This window comes from Dermacentor albipictus, unplaced genomic scaffold (genome assembly GCF_038994185.2).
Source record: "Dermacentor albipictus isolate Rhodes 1998 colony unplaced genomic scaffold, USDA_Dalb.pri_finalv2 scaffold_11, whole genome shotgun sequence".
Taxonomy (NCBI): Eukaryota; Metazoa; Arthropoda; class Arachnida; order Ixodida; family Ixodidae; genus Dermacentor; species Dermacentor albipictus.
The window spans coordinates 12,317,102-12,335,110 of record NW_027225565.1 but is presented as its reverse complement, the minus strand read 5'-3'; the positions used below and the strand labels follow the sequence as shown (position 1 = coordinate 12,335,110).

General features: G+C 45.5%; 1 protein-coding gene across 1 annotated transcript; it reads left to right on the top strand.

Annotated features, from left to right (window-relative positions):
* Positions 1 to 4,300: 4,300 nt before the first annotated feature.
* Positions 4,301 to 16,504, top strand: LOC139051329 (uncharacterized). The gene is made up of 3 exons (XM_070528342.1): positions 4,301 to 4,811; positions 7,890 to 8,132; positions 15,980 to 16,504. The coding sequence occupies exons 1-3, from the start codon at positions 4,390 to 4,392 to the stop codon at positions 16,131 to 16,133; spliced, it is 819 nt and encodes a 272-aa protein (XP_070384443.1). The 5' UTR covers positions 4,301 to 4,389; the 3' UTR covers positions 16,134 to 16,504.
* Positions 16,505 to 18,009: the final 1,505 nt, after the last annotated feature.

Here is an 18,009-nt window from a genome sequence, read left to right as displayed (position 1 = left end):
CAGTCTGCAGTTTCCAGGGGTGTGTGCCACTGGTTGTGGGCCGTCGTCGCCTCCCCGTGCTTGTGACGCCGCCATTTTCTCATCAGCGTCGTCACACAAAGTCGTCGCCAAGCTATCTCACGTAATCGCCGTCATCCAATTCTTATACAATTGATGTCACGCTGTCATTGTCACGCCATCATCGTCCTACAACGTCGTCAAACAAGGCTCGTCACGCGGTCTTCTCCCCATGATCCTCATTATACAGATGTCATGATGCCATCATCATCATGCACTCGTCGTCATCCTTTTGTCACACCTCTTTTGTCGTTTAATCGACGTCATTCCTTCGTCATTTCACCGCAATGACGCCGTCGTCATTCAGTCGCGAACATTCCAGCGCTATGCCATCGCCGTCATTTCGTCGTTGACATACATTCATTGTGATGCAGTCCTTGTCATATCGTCATAGTGAAGCCCTGATGGCCCTTCCATTGTCGTCATTGCAGATTCTTCATCCGATTCTCAACATACCGTCATCGTCATGTTGTTGTCGTCAAGGCAACATCGTCATACGCTCGGCCGTCATCCCTTTATCATCATGTCTTCGTCGTCGCACAGTCCTCGTTATACTATCTTCACTATTTCGGTACTGTCCTGCCACGGTTATGCCTTCGTCTTCATAGCACCTTAGGATGCGCTAAAGTATCCTCAGAACTTCTCTGAGAGCTCGAGAATTAAATATGAGCGCAGTAGTTTAAACGAGAACGCTATGAAAAAATATTTTTTTCACAATGAAACATCATGAAATAAGCGCGACCTTCAAAATGCTGAAGCGATTTAGGCATCACGAGAAAGGGAGTGAAAACGCCTGGCCCAGACTGCAGCCTACCGCTTGAATATTTGCACTACACACTCTAACCGTACTACGTGTTTTTTCGTCGACTTTGATTTTCCTTTAGCTTGTCAATTATACAATCCAAGTAAAACAAGAAATATTTCCCCTATCCTTTCTTGTTTTGATTATCTGTTGATTACGTATGTGGTAGGGTACCGTCAAAGTGCTAGAATAAAGTCCGAGGAGACATCAAAGAGGAGGGGCGCTATGAAGGAAGGCCTGGAGTCCGGCCAAGCTTGTACTCTTCGTGAGCAGTGCCAACCCCGTCTCATAAATGAACTAGTCGTGTAGAGACATGACATTTAGCCCCAGGGATACATCTATAATTATTGGTTAACATCACTTGCACGTCATCTCATGGGCGGACGGCAAAGACAGTCTCACTTGGTCAAATAGTAGGGAGCCTTCTTTCATTTGTTTATCGTTCCACAGATATGCCGTGCAAAAATTATTAACAAGAAATATGTTTTGTAAGTTCTGTTACAAGCTTTGCGAAAGTTGCGAAACATAATTAAAAAGAAAGGGAACCCAACGGACGCGACATCAGCTGAAGACAACCAACGCACTGACATCAAACGCACGTTCTCCACCAAAAAGGCTTAGCCTACGTGGACGCAGCCGTACAAAATCCCGAACGAGGATTCAGAATGGACATGATCATCAACGCAAGCCTTTCCGCATTTACAAGCGGCTATATAAACTGAACAAGCGTGACTCAAGCTAAGGACCCGTCGCTCTAGCTGCGGCGGAGGGCTTCAGAACCAGCAAGTCAATAACCATTCCAACTGATTCACAAGACGTCTGCCAACATTTCCTGAACAGCAGAACAGGTCACCGCACACTCCGTGTAGTCCTTGAGATGAGAGGCGGCGTAACACTCCCCACAACACAACCGCAACCGATCGAACACAAGATCCCGTGGCTGCGGGGACATGCAGGAGTGGCGGGGAACGATGACGGACAGGGTGGCTCAACGGTATAGAATCCGTGTACCAGAAGAATCCCAACTCGAAAGTCCACCGTCTGTTCCAAGTGAATACTCGGATTTATTGCCACACTACTGCAGGGGAAACAGGATACGATATCCTCCCCCACATAAACCACTCACGAGGGCGGAGGTAACTGATTCGAGACAGCTCCAGACAGGAACCTTGCCCAACCCAAATGTGCCCAGTAAGACGTGTAACAAGCCAGATGCGCAGCTAAATACCCGGAGATTCCCATGAATACCCCTGATACCCATGTATCAGATGACATGGGAATGCCAACATATGACAGTAGTCCCCAAAATCATAAATACATGCGGGGAGCAATGGCAGCACTGCAGTCCGGCGACGGCCTCTAGGACCAAATTAGTCTCGTCCAGCGAGCACGCATGGCAGCTGAAACCACTCGAGTACTGGACAAAGGGTCCCAGCCCAGCTAAACCCAGTAAAGAGCGTCAAAAAAGACCCAGACAGACTGCCACAGAAGACCCTGTAAACAGAAACCGATAAATGCTTCGGATGATGATGATTATGATGATGATGATGAAGGAGAAGCAGACGGCACGCTTTCCTGCACAACGATGTTTGCGTAGTGCCAGAGTGGGCATTTCTTGCCTTCTGGTCGGGGATTGATACGAGTCAACAAGAAAAGAATGATACAACGATACAAGTCGCTAGAAAGAGGTGATACGCATTCGAAGGTGGAGGCAGCAGGCGCTTCGCGGAGTCTGCAGATAGTCAAGGAGGAATTCATGTTGACATCTTGCATTATTGACTGCCCTGACGATTTCGCACCTTTGCAAGCGCTTTACCTCTGCTAACAGTATGTGTGGCATGCCTAAGCTTTGGCTCGGGAGCCCTGATCGTTTCATTGCAAAAGCAATTATATAGACACTTCCAGGCGCATTTGCGCCGTCATCGTCGCCATGATATTCCGTATAAAGCCAAGGTGCGATAACCGCGTGGTCGCGAGCTGCATTCTGTAGGTGCGAGTGAGAGCGTGCGAGGATGCGCCGGAGATGGTTGCTCGATCTCGCTCGCTCAAGGGTGGAAGACGGGGAGCAAGCGCGCAGTCTTTCATCGTGCGCAAGGCCCCGAGAGAGGGGCGAATGGAGGAGAAGGCACGTTCTCCTCGGACGGCGTCTGCGTATGGCACGGAAGTGCGCGGTCGCGCCGGCCCTATCGTGAAAGCGACAGGCGGTCGGTACATAGTCGTAGGTGTGCCGTTGGCTGATGGTTTAGTGTGCGCGGTGCTTGCCCTGCTTAGTACGCCTTGAAGTGAGAGACGGCACGAAAGTCAATTAGCTCGCTGCATATGCCGCTCTTCTTGACACCAACATTTTGACAGCGAGTGTCCGCGGTCATCGAGTGAGATGTGTTCATGTTTACCTATGCGCGCATAAAACCATTCTCGTTGATTTAGTTTATACGCGAATGTTTACAAGTTTACGGCCGATAAATGTACTATCCTCCCTCCGTTAGCAGCCTAATAATTTGCTATCGCAATCGATGCTCCGCCTCGTGCGAAACTGCCAGATTGCTTTTTACTCTGCTACCATAACAGTAATATCGATGTGGTTTCTTGCATTTCAAAGAGAAAGGTAACATCAAGTGCAGTAGTCACATTTCTTACTTACTCCGCCAGTGTTCTTATATTAAAGTTCAATATTTTCAAAATGCAAGAACGCCAAGCGCCGCGTTTACAACTGTGTAATTCAGCAAGGAAAAACAATATTTCCAATCACTAAACTACTTCTGATAGTACGACTAGAGCAAATAAACGTGATCTATGACACACGTTTCTAAACTGTACTACTATTTTTATAATGAGTTTCGCAAGATACTTGTAAACACTGTAACAATTTCACGTAGACTATTATTTCACATATCCCGTTTGCCCGCTTTATGTGCTCTAAAGAATGCACATGATAGAAGTGCGTTGTCCGTTTTTGCTTTAGAATTGTAGATGTGTAAAATTTGCATGTGCATATTTTTTCGACTTACCCGTTCTTATGAATGATTTTGAGAAATATGCACAGCCGTAATTTGATATTGTGCTTCCCGAACTAGATAGTCTGTAACTTTATCTATCAAATGCAACAAATATTGCCCTAATCTGTACAGCGGCTGTCACATAAAAGAATTTCAGCGCTTTACATGTCTCTCAATACGGAAATCCGAATAGTCAACATGCGCGCCATTGTGTTGCCCTCCCCCCCCCCCTTTTTTTTTTTTACTGGCTGCCGGTTTTGAGACACTCCTATTTCAGCTAATTTCACTCACGGCTACAGGTCGCGTGTGGGCAAAAGCAGAGCCTATTAGCAAAGCGCCATAACTCGTCAAATAAGGTTTAGAAAGGGAAGAGAGGAAAAAGAAGAACGACGCGGAGGCCGCGCCCTTGCGCGCTGGCACGCGACGCCCACGTGACGAAGGAGAATCTCTCTCGTGCTTTCGAACACACAGCTAATCGTGGCGGACGCACTTAGAACCATCGCAGAAAGGAACTGCATCGTCTTACTACTTGTCATGGGGATCGGTGCACCTGGCGGCATCGAAATTCACCGTCTCCTCCGAGGATGCCTGTCAACCATCTCGGAAGAGACGCCATCCCGCAAGACGCCTTCCTCGTTTGCACTCGCCGCACTTCCAGATGCGGCCAAGGATGACGTGTCCTACGCGTTTAGTAACTTGGCCATCGAGGATGTCCTCCCCAACAATCGGGACCTTGTGCTCAAGCCATGGTACAAGGTCGATGAACGCACTTTCGGCAGCCTCACAGGACATCCCAGCAGCCTGTTCCCGAGGGCCGAGTGGTACCCGCACGTTGATATGAGCGTCAAGGACCCCGTGCCTCTGTGTAACACCATGCAAGTACCATGGACCGTGCAAGGAGCCTGGCACCAGGCGGCGGTAGCCTCGAGGTTCACCGTGCGCCTACTCTTACAGAGGTAACGATCAATTTGATATTTTCTATATCAATTATCAGGACCGCTGCGAACATCCTCAGTCGACCGACAAATTTTATTTTATTTCTATACTGTTGTGAAAATCCCATTGACGGGTTGTTTGGCTCGCAAAGAAAAGAAAGACAGCGTGTAACGTGTTGAGTAGTACAGAGTAGAACAAATCAGGCATACCTCTGTTATAGCAATCCGTCATGTAGCGCAATATTCAGCTGGTATTGCGTAATAGGACGATCGATGTACACGCTAAAACACGTTTAGCTAACAGACGGTTTTTGTACGGTCGGAACGAATTCACTTTCATAACAGTACGCTGAATATTAGAACATTTACGATATTTAAAGAAATGAAATGCGTCGGCAGCCCCACACATTGCACACTTGCGTTCATATTCCAGAGAAGCGCAATGTTGAAATGCCCAGATGATTATGAAGCGAATTCATTATATGTCCCTTTAAATTAGTCTGTCGCATAATTAGCCGACACATCTATGTGCGGTTATACAGCATCTGCAACTATGCGTTCATCGTTATCAGTTTCCGAGGAAGAATATGCACCTTCCACGAATGTTGTGGCTTTGACACGTCTATTGCTTATTAACCTTAACTTTGACGTGCGTCCTATCCTCCGCGCTTGCACCAGCCGTGCTTGCTTAGCGGCTTTGGAGTTGTGCTTTAAACACGAAGTATTGAAATCAAATCCCGGACACGGTGGCCGAATTTCAATGGGGGCCAAATGCAAAAGCGCCCTTGCACGTGCGTTGGGCGCTCGGCAAAGACCTCCAGGTGGTTGAAATTATTCCATAGACTGTAGGATTAATCTGTAGATCTGTAGTTTGTTCGCAGTGCGAAGTGCCTGATAACCAGATCGGAATTATGGCACGTAAAACCGCAGAATTTCATTTTTTCCTCGACACATTACCGCTGGTAAAACGTCATATGCCTAGCAAACATCACGAGGATGCATAGCTGCTTCATGTTACCTTGCTTTATATAATTCGAGGTGTCTACGTTATTGTACCTGCTCAAATTCTCCATTCCGTAATAGTAAGTTTAACTAGAAGAGATCCTATCGAAATTCATTGGAACGGAGAATATGTTTTGCTTTGCGTGCTATATATGGGGAAATTTATTTTTGTTGCATTTTAATGAAAAACGTGAGAACCTCCGGACACTCCGAGGGAGATTCTTCAATTAGGTTGTCAATGTTAAATTCAGGAAAATCAATTGCAACTCTAATTACAAAAAAAAAGAAACGATATCCCAATTCGTTAAAGTTACGCAAACGGTGATAAACATAAAGCAGATAAAGATCATATTTTATCAACCGCTCTCTGAAACACCGCTAATTTGTGAGTTGGACTAATGCAAACCAATCGTAACTTCTGGAATAACTTAAGGTAAGCTATACATTCACAAGGCACATTTATCCGTTTCAGGTACCCGTGCTAACAGGACCAGCATACAAAATAGGGAGAAATCATTTTGCTGCAGAGTTTAGAATTCGTAAACTTTGTGCAAAACACTTTTTATGAACCCATTTGAAATAGTTTTTCAACTCGTTTACTCTTCAAGCAAACATGTGAGGTCTCACATTCAGTCGGTCGTATTCCGCTATATGCCGTAAATACAACGAATTTCATCGCATAATCCTCACGTCCCAAGGCCGAGCATGGAGATACGATTAAGGGCATCGAATGGACTTGTGCGAATTCGGCAATGTTTCATATCGGCCCTAGACTGACAGAAGGAAGATAAAGCCCGCCAAAAGGGCAATAATTGCTATGTTTTTACAAAAAGACTGGAGAAGGACCGAAGAACACGATATGTGCCAAAGAAAACACGTCCGCAAATTGGGATGTTTGTATCATCTACGCGTGAATATAGCGCCTATAAGTTTTTTTTTATTCATTCGTTCCTTCGTAGTTTTGGTTTCCCCGCTGATTTCAGCTCTCCTCACAGCCAAATGACATTACTTCGTTAGATAGAATTGCTTCAGGAAGGGTTCCAGCCTATGGGCCAAGAAATTAGCACGTTTGCATACAATAATAATAATAATAATAATAATAATAATAATAATAATAATAATAATAATAATAATAATAATAATAATAATAATAATAATAATAATAATAATAATAATAATAATAATAATAATAATAATAATAATAATAATAAAATAATAATAATAATAATAATAATAATAATAATAATAATAGCCACGAGAACAACAACTACAACATTGTTGCGTACGTGCTTAATTGGAGCTCCTGTGTATATACCATGCCGCTCTCTGGTACCATAGATTTTCCGCAAAAGGAAAAAAGGAAAATAAATAAATAAGAACACGTGCATTGAGACATTTTTTTCTCCCAAAGGGCGCCTTTCCCGACAGCACACTAAGTCACATAGAGAAAAGCGGGATATCAAAGGTTGAAGTTCAGGTTTCTGCCCGTTTATGAAGATAATGCCAAAATTTAACACACAACAAAAGTGCTTGAAACTAAGGCAGGAAAAACTGACCGTAAAGCGAGTGGTGCATGAGGTAATAATCATACTGCACCTGCGAAGTATTGTGTTAGGACCAGTTTTTTTTATTTTTTGTACATTTCTTTATTAGTTGGAACGAAGTCGTGCCGGAATAAATAAAATCGGATAAAAAATGCGAAGCTTCCATGCCGCTTCTTGAGCACTTTTCGGTCGCGGCTTAAAATCATGTTTTAGATACACGGTAAAATAGCAATTCTTGGAACACACAGAATAATTGTTTGGAAATCTATAACACCTTTTCAGTATGGTTAGGATGAGTTAGAATAAATTATGGTGTATCTGAATACATGGCAGGTGGATTTCGAGAACCAACTTACTATCTGTATTCAGCACAATTTTTCCTGCTTCCGGGATGGGTGAATGCATCGTTAGTGTTTCGATTCGGAAGGAGCTGTCTACTGAGAATAAAGCAGGTCACGTTTTGTGAGACGAGCTGCAGCGTTCCTCGAAGACTTGCTTGACGAACCTGCAGTTCAACACCAGTGTTCATTGTTGTCATGTATTGTCAACGCAGTGCGCCAGATGCGAGCACGCGTGGAGCGGAGGCGGCCGCGCCCGGCAGTGGCCAGTTCGTCGAGTGCGACCACGTGACTTCTGCGGAGTACCGCCTCGACGTCTGGGGTTGCAGGCTACGCATCCACCCACGTGACACGCTGTCGTGGGCGTTGACGAAGCTGAACGCCATCAAGGCTGAGAGCAACGGCGACACGTACGGCGTGGCTGGACCGAGCAGCTGCACTTGGAGGCTACACGCGAGGTAAGCCAAACACAAGTCCAGCTACAACACCGCAGTCAATGTGCAGCCTCTTTCATTAGTACTCCATTTACGCCATCTTATCTCGTAAGAGACACCGCGATTGGAAGTCGCCTATTTGGTCGTGCAAGCCAACGTGTCACGATGAACTAGTGACTAGGCCGGTTTGAGGTAATCATGTAGCGTAATCTTTCAACGTTAAATATACGTTCAGAAAATGGATTGCTGCAGTTTCGTCACATACCGATGTCGGAGCTTGTAGAGGGGCATGTAGCCGGTTCGTTAGCACCCAGTTCTGGGCAATTTGGCCTTACAGTCAAAGCTATTAGGAGATATAGAGATAATGCGTAAATATACGGGCTGTGAAGAGCAAATTTCTGGCTCGCATAATTGCTTTTTCTTTAAGTCACATAAAACTTGAAATCATTGAAAAAGATGTTACAAGATAAAAAGGAGGCTGCACAATGTCTAGACCTTTGCGTCTGAGTAATATATGAACGATATATTTCTAAAATCTGCATGTACTGAGTCATAAAGAGGACAGCACCACTGGTAACTTTTTGTGAATTCGAAGACGAGAAGCAAAGTTAAAGGCTGCCGGCTTCTTTACTGTTTCAATTCTCTATGTACACCTGACCCATATACACCTACCGTAAAAAAGTAACAATATAACAGGAGTAATAGATGCGAGTAAGTTCGTACGAAACTACGTGTTATAGAGAAAAGCGTGGAGGATGAGAAAAAGAAGTACGATACACTCGCCGTAATTGCTTAGTGGCTACGGTGTTGGGCTGCTAAGCATGAGATTGTGGGATCGAATCCCGGCCACGGCGGACGAATTTCGACGGGAGCGAAATGGGAAAACACCCGTCTACTTAGATTTAGGTGCACGTGAAAGAAACCCATGCGTTCCAAACTTCCGGAGTGCTCCACTAGGGCGTGCCTCATTATAAGATCGTTGTTCTGGCACGTAACTCCCCATAATTTATTTTTGTTTTAGAAGTACCATAAACATACAACTGGTATGTGAATATTTCGAAAAGAAACCAAACAAGCACGCCAACTTAAGAATGAAGCGATGGAGAAAATGGTTTGCAGCGCGTTGTCGGCCCGCCGTGGATATAATACGCGAAAGGCCAAAGTCGCTGTTGCCACTTTTGCCTCGCAATCTGTAGTCTTCCGTGAGACCACTCGCTAGACCATATGGTGGTCAAGCATGGTCTTACAGAAAAGGTACCGCCTTGATGGAAGCTACGGGTCACTGTCATTCTGTCCTCGAAGGAGCGAAAGAACGGCAAAGTTGTTACCCACCCGACTGTACAACGAAGCGATAAAGGAAACCCATGCGTGTTTGTCAGCCTAGCTGATGTGCCTTGGCTGACATCGGGTTCGCGATGTCAACAGCCACATGCGCAGCGTATACTGTGGGTGCACTGACGACAGTTGAATGTGGAAGGAAACGCGCCACCCAGGAGAATGCGACACAAACGGTTATTTTGTACTCTTAGGAGGCATACTAAATATTGTGTAACTGGTTTTCCCTTTCATTAGTCTTGAGAAAAATCCAGAAATCCCGCTGAGTAGCCAGTCCCTCGTGCAGATACATACATCTGGATGCCGATGTAAAACTGAGCCCTGATTCACACTCCGTACCGCCCGAACTGTCGAGGCCCCTTCGAAACAAAAGTATTCAAAACCACGTGACACTCTATGTCCCGTTTAAAATCCAGCCGCAACGAAGTTTCATCGTGGCTACGTTGATTATAAATGAGTAGCACCAGGCTATCGTAGCAGTGTTGGCAAGGATTGGCTCGTAATTGTTTGCATTTTTTTCCCATATTTGAGCCCGCAAGTGGCATTTAAGGAGACGGTGCGTGCAGCAAATCCCAAACCACGGCTCGCGTTATTTCAATTGTGCCCGGGTGATGCCTAAACTGTAACATTTTGCCAAAAGGTCAAATGAGCTCGTTCTCAGTGATTTGAGGTCTGCTTCATTTCAGCGTGCGAGAGGCGTTTTTGTCGGTTTCGGTGTCGAAAAGGCTTCTTTTTCTTGATACAAACAGGCCTACTTGTATTTCAAATGTAATACTTTGAACGAAGGTTGCTCTTAACCGCGCTTTTTCAAACAAGTTTATTTTTACGGTCCGAAATTTTGATGCGGTTGTTCTTCAAATGAAATGGTGAAATATTAAGTCGTTAACGTACAATAATGTATGGTTCGTCTAGGAGTAAGTGATCTTTCTTACAAGTCCGATGAATCTTTTTGTGAAAAGAATGCTGAGCACCAATTTGCTATTTTTTACATTTTGCTTGCCTTCGCTTCATTTGGCCCTGTCATGCCGAAACATCCGTGGGCCTAATAACGGAAAAATATTCCAAATTATTCTATTCGATTTCTGCAATCAGTCCTCCACGAAAGGTCAAAATTTTTTCGGGCCAACCCCACTTCGCTTGTCAATTCATATGACGTATTATGATTGATTAGACCGAACAAAAGAGAACTACCCATTTCCGATTATGCACGTTTCTCACCATCAGCCGTCCGCTATGGGTCAAATGTGTTTGGGGTGTGCCCAGTTCACCTGCTGGTCATGCAATGTCAAACAAAACCGCGAAAATTCACCACTTCAAAGTGACGTAAAAAAAATATATTTTTTTTCGGAATAGCCGGAGACTCCCCCGTTCCGAAAGGAACAGGTGATGGCAGCCCGCAGATCGTTCCGGCACTGGATGCTCGGAGCTGTAACGGAGAATGGATTTACCAGTGTATAATAAGATATCTTGAGTGGCAGATGATGCTGTCGAGCCCTTTCGGCACCCACGCCCATGACTAAAATTATACGCAGAATGGATTGCCGATAAAACTCGCTTTCTCCTGTATCTATGAATGCAGAAACAAATTAAAGACTGCAATCCAAACTTGGCATTACGGGTGTTCTAGCGCACTCATTCGTTTCCGTTTACGCGTCTTAACTACAAAAAAATTAAATTTTTTTCGGCAACCCTGTGATCCGCATACTTTTGTTCACGGGTACGCGACATTGCTCTACCACCTTTGTTACCCTGAGGGTTCGTTTAAGCGGCATTTTTACCCTTCCGTAACATGTCGCCGCGTTCATCTACCAGAATGCGAAAGATGAGCAAAGGGACGCGGGTCAATTGCCGACGCCTGCACTGCGCTCCTCATCCGGTACTTTCACTGCGGTAACTCGCCCCCACTGAAATGCTCGACACATCTACGTATACCCTTCGCCTCTGGTCTGCTAATTAGACAAGAAAAACGTGTCGTGGGAGGCAATGCTATTCGCTTCAGAAGCAAACCAAAGTGACCTCGTATAACTACGAGAGCTTTCCATTGGCCTCCGTAAACGACGCCACGGGTCACCGAACAATGCTTGCGTCGATGGTTACGTAAATATGACGTCAGGAGATTGGAATAAAAACAGATTGGAATAGCTTTACTATATAGGGCCCCCGTTTGCTATTTCACTTATCTACCGCAATTATAGAGGCCTGCATAAGCGGCCTTCGAGCACTGTATGCATTGCTTGCTCTCAGTGGTGCGGCTAAATAATGCGTTTTAAATGCATTGCGCGCATGAAATGGCAAAGTAGCTTTTCTTTGTCTATTTTTTTATATACGTAGCACAAAAACGCACGTTGCTACCTAGGTATGTTGTCGAATGAATACACTCTTACTATAAACGCGAATACTTATTTTATGTGCGACAGATTGCTAAGTCTTTTTCAAAGCAATATATTATAACAATATTTCAACAGCAACACTGTAAAAAAATAATCGAAACTAAGGTTTGAGTTTTTGTTTCCGTGCTCTAGTGGGAGACTGTAGAACTAAGTCGTGTCTGGCTGAAAAAAATTATTACCGTTAAAGTGAAGCGCTACCCGCTTCACATGCAGCGATAGGAGCGTGCGATTAAACCGCTGGGCCTCAGCTTTGGACGGTGCAACAATGATCAGCTTTGGTTTGTCAAGTTGCCATGGGAATTTGCACGACTGTGTTTCCAAAATCGCTTTCGAGAACAGCGCTACGCTGAGTGCTGAGAGTTGAGCCAGGCATCAATCCAAAGATCTTTCCGGACTACATACAATTTATACTACATTGAAAAGGAAGGTGTACAGCCGTCAGCACGCTTAACAGGAACGCTCCGCAGCGTGGCCGGACCGGCTTGGAGTGACGCCAGCGCCGAGAAGTGTTGTTATCTCGGTATGCTTGCGGCGGCTTACGACAGCTGGAGCGCAGCTCGATATGACTGCTCGTCTTGTGTTTCTTTTGTGTCTGACCGGCGGCGAGGGTGCGCTCATTTGACGTGTCCGTTTCGCTCGTGCTTGCGGTCTCAGGCGCGTCCAGAAAACACGTTGCGGTTTGTTTATATCCACAAAGCGAAATGGCGGGTGACAGCTCGCACGCCTTTTGGGTTTGGCCGCAAAGCTGGTGCTTTAACGAAATGACGAATAGGAAAAGGAGAGCACACGCAGGTTTGTGGCGTTTTTAAAGGTTGGACAATAAATAAATCTGCGATTCTGGTAGCATAGTTGTTCATGTTCTTCATTTCTCATATTCTCGCGCGCATCGGAGTGCTCTGGCAGTGGCCATTCGCACCAAAACTGTTACGCAACCGTTCGTCGTACAACGTTCCGGGTGATGTCATACACGTCTGTCTGTGTGTGTGCGTAGTGCTTAAAATTCGAAAAAGTAAAGACTGACCACGTGAAAAAGCAGGCAGATTCCATGCCCTGTGGGAATCGATGTTATGCGAAGCAGGGCGCGGGGAGCCTATCAAGGTAACGAAACGATCATGAGAGCACCAAGACGTAGGCGGCTGGCTGGCCGGCTGATCCTATCGAAGTGGCAAATTCTCGCCAAGAAATGCATCGTATTTACTAGGCTAAATTCGCAAACCACAACCAAACCTCTATGTCTTCCCTAAACGACATGTTTTCGCATTCCCATACGTAAGCAGTCTTGACTGCCTCTGCTAAATCTTTTTTTCCATAACAACATAGAGCTATTTCAAATTTTAACTGCAGTTTGCCTTTTTGAAAACTAGCGAAAAAAAACCATATAGGATACGCGAATTGCAAAGTGTCAAGCACGACACTGTGAATAAGATCGGGAACCCGCTGTTTAGGTAACCAAGATGCGACGGGGCGTCGAGTTACCTTATGTGCAGTTATAAGCTATGAGATGCTACCTTTCGGTACATTGCATCTATGACCAGAGACTTTCTGGTTACCCAAAAAGAAGCCACTTAGCGCTTTTTGCCAATAACTAGACATTAAAACTTTAGTTTCAATCGCATCCACGCGTCTTCCTCAGGACACGCGCAGCTCTTACGCCCTGACACTTCATCTTCAGTGCATCGTGGACTAAACAGAAAGCCAGACACTAACATGCGAGAGCACTCTGATGCGCGCTGTCAAAGAACATAAGAAATGAAGAACATCAACAACTATACCACCGGATTCGCAGATCTATTTATTGTACAACCTTTAGAAACGCAACAAACCTGCGTTTGCTCTCATTTTCCTATTTATCATTTCGTTAAAGCACCAGCTTTGCGGCCAAACCGAAATACGCGCGAGCTGTAGCCCGCCATTTCGCGTTGTCGATGTAAACAAACCGCTACGTGTTTTCTGGACGCGCGCGAGGCCGCAGGCACGAGCGAAACGGACACGCAAGCGAGCGCACTCTCGCCGCCGATCAGGCACAAACGAAAGACAAGACGAGCAGTCATATCGGGCTGCGCTCCAGCTATCGTAAGCCGCCGCAAACAAACCGAGATAACAGAGCACATCACTTCGCGGCGCTGGCGTCAGTCCAAGCCGGCCACGCTCCGGCCACGCTGCGGAGCGTTCGTGTTAAGCGTGCTGACGGCTGTACAATCAGTGCATTTTACTAGTGCTGACATAGGGGGCAGAGACTTGGAGACTGACAAAGAAGCTTGAGAACAAGTTGAGGACCGCGCAAAGGGCGATGGAACGAAGATTGCTAGGCATAGCGTCAAGAGACAGAAAGAGGGCGGTTTGGATCAGAGAGCAAACGGGTATTTACGATATCCTAATTGAGATCAAGAGTAAAGAATGGAGCTGGGCAGGTCATGTAATGCGGAGTTTAGATAACCGTTGTACCATTAGGGTTACAGAATGGGTACTAAGAAAAGACAAACGCAGTCGAGGACGACAGAAGACTAGGTCGAGCGATGAAATTAGGAAATTCGCGGGCGCTAGTTGGAATCGGTTGGCGCAGGACAGGGGTAATTGAAGATCGCAGGGAGAGGCCTTCATCCTGCAGTGGATATAAAAAGGCTGATGATGATGATGATGGTTACAATTATGATGATGATGATGCTGACAATTTACCGCCTATATCGACAGCTGCCCTAGTTTTATTACAGTGACAGTTTTTGCCTCGAAAATCGAGACAAACGGTTCGTGATTTCCATATGGTTCCAAAGCTGGATCTTTAACCCCTGTGGGAAGAAACTCCCAGCGTTCCACACCCTAATCACTGGATTTGTCTCGTGTGACTCTTCTAGAACGTCTCTGTCACCTGCCTGTTCCAATATTTGCCCTGTACTTCAGGCATTCGTGAGAAACCCGCTCATTCTGAAGAAAGTGGGCAAGCTTCGCCCATCGGCCGTTTGGGACGCTGGCTGCTACGTGTCCAGATGTGCGGCCTATAAAAGAAAGCTTCGCAATTCAAGAAAAATTCGTTCATGTTCGCGGAATAAAGCCAGTACCGACGTCTTTCCGGGTGGTCTTTACGCCATCTGAGATAACCAGGAGTCCAGCTTAAGTGCACGCAGCACGAAGGCTAATCAGTCGACAAATCAAAACACATTGATTTGGGTGAATGACAATTTTCTCTTACATGAACCTTTCTCCACCTTGCGCGCTCTAGTAGAACTGATTTCCGATGTTCAGTGACCACGTGCTTGGAGATGTCGATTAATGCACCTTCCTGCTGCGATCTCTTAACTTCCTCGTTAACTCAGACAATAGAAATACCGCCAATAAAAGGCGTTGGTCACGAGGTCAACCTCTCCGGACAAGCACGAATTTTTCATAATCTGAGAAGTTTTGTTTCTGAAAAACGGTGAAGTGTCTCTTTTAAAGCGTCATACCACAGCTGAACTTAAAAGAAACAGTGAAAACGAGATTTCGAAACGCGAATTTTTATTTATCTTCCACTTAAATTCTGAAAGAAAATGCGAAATTTAGTGTGGATGACAATTTTCTCTTTCATAAGCTTTTCTCCACCTTGCGTGCCTCTGACTACTGAGTTTCCATGTCCGCAATGCTCTACAACGCCTATTTCCCTTCCACTGCAAATTCGTTATACATATCGCAGAAAGCATTAGACAGTGTTTTATTTCACCGTTTACGGTTAGGTGAGAGAGTGGTTGAAGTAATTCTAATAGTATACGACCTCATCCATGTTTGCGTATGCTGCTGTTGTGCATTGCAAGCAACGTCTCTTCTGCTACAGGCACGCTCTCTAAATATTCTTCAGCACATAACTATTCCTTTGGCAAAGCTCCTTCATATAGACGAACCTTCTTTCCTAGATGTGTAAAAGATAAATATGTCCTTTACTCGTTCTACAGACATTGAAAGGATGATAGCTGTTTTGAACTATATTAGATTAACTGCGCAGAATACATCATTAGTAGCTCCACACAAGTTCAAAACATCAAAATGTTGTTTTCCTCGATAGAGTATTCTTTCACCTGCTGTAACAATTCTTTAAATTTTTCGTTTGTTAAGAGGACATTGACTCTCCTCGTGGTTGAGTCACACACAATTGCATCTTTTCCCTTCTGCCATCAGGTTCACCCAGAACTACGTAGACGGCAGTGCGACAATCACGACAGGAGTCGCCCGTCGTCTCCTGCGTCGCCGCACGTGTGGCTGCCGTCTGCTCGGCTGCACCTCGTCACAGCTGCACCGGCACAACAGCCCCAAGCTCTGCAGGCGGCTTTAACGCCACGACAGCTGTGCCTATCCAAGCTGAGTCGCTGGCCGTGCGTTCTCTGCTGACCACGTGACCAGCGACACCAAAGTGCACTGCGTTCGCTGGCACGATGGCCATACGAGACGTTTGGGGGCGCACTGCCGCCTCCGCTACGTTCAAAGGCTGGCGTGCCTGCGCACCGTTCGGCGTAGTAGTCCTCGGCAACCGCTGCGAGCTAGTCGCGGTTCCGCTATCGCCTTGACTATGGCAGTACGAAACTGTGGCCCCGCTTCCGGCGAGTGCGTGCGCTTTTCTTTAGTTATATTCTTCATTTTTTCAATGTATTGGTGTGATAATAGTGTTGTGAGATGTGTTTAAAATACAGTTTTTTGCGATCGAAATATGTTGCTGTGTTAGATTCCTCGAGCATGGTATTTGTGGGTGATGGTAATGGGCGAAATCTAATGGGCCCTGAACTCTATTTCTCACTGGAATTGAGTTTTTTTTATTGATAAATATACCGTTCAAAAGCAACGACGTCATCTCGACAATCCTGCCTCGCGACAATGTCTTCTCCTGCCTCGCGACAAGACAAATGGTTCTGTTCGTGTGCTTGGATGTAATATCCTGCAATGTAGTCTAATACATGGAAGCACACGGTTGGCTGGAATTGCGCGCCACGTTGCTCGAAACGAAGTCCTCCTAAATCTGCCAGGATTCAACCTTCCTTTTTAAGGATTGCTTGGGGGACAGCCGCGAAATACGAACACATACTCATGCATACAGAGAAATGTGTTCCCATCGCTCACACTTAAGAGGGTCTTGCAGACTGTACTTTCGGACGGGGATGAGGATGGGGTTATTAGGATGAAGTAGAAGCACAAGGATATGATTGCCCGGATTAATATTTTTATTATTACAAGTTATACCCCCCACCCCCCTCAAACATTTCTTTTTAACTCTGGCAGCCGACAAACGCAGTATCCATTCCGATAACAATACGAAGCGCAGTATTAAGGTTTCCCTCGGTGACTATACGTAGGCTGTACCCCTATATTGAAAACATTTACTGGTCGTTCGTAGATTGGCACAGCTGATGTTTATTTAATTGGTTTACGAAGGTTATGAAAGTTGGCTTGCGCATATTCAGACCTACAAAAGCTCTCAATATGTCAGTTCCATCACTGGTTTGTAAAGTTCTAAAACGACAATAAATCTAAAAGACAGCGCACACAGAAAAGCGGTCTGGGTAACAAGAAAACAGGTCTGGGTATGAATAAACTTGAATTTAGGCGCTGTCATTACTTTTGCAAATTTTATTATAACAATGATCACTTCAACCCCTTGTTAAATCCAGAAAGACAGGTAAATCAAAATAGTTCTGGAGCTATGTGCGCTCTCACTGTTGTAAAAAGAGTGTCCCAGATGAATGTATTGATGATGAAAATGGCGATGTCCCGAACACTGCTGATACCTTTGCAAAACATTTATGTTCTTTATGTTACGAGCCACGACAATATATCCGCGATTGCAGTGGCATGCAAAAACAATGTTTCTGTGCCAGGGTGCACCGATGGACAAGCCTGACAACCAAGGTGAGATGCGTCATTTGGTGACGTAGGGTCGCAGACATCAGGCAGTGCTGCGACCTAAACCTTGTCTATGTGGTATTGGTAGAACCGACGCAGGTGCGAAACAAGTGAACGACATGCCACTCTTGGCTCGCGGAATCCATATATGTATATGTATATGTACACGTATATGTATGTGTATATGTATATATACGTGTGTGTGTGTGTGCGTGTGCGTGTGCGTGTGCGTGTGCGTGTGCTTGTGCGTGTGCTTGTGCGTGTGCGTGTGCGTGTGCTTGTGCGTGTGCGTGTGCTTGTGCTTGTGCTTGTGCTTG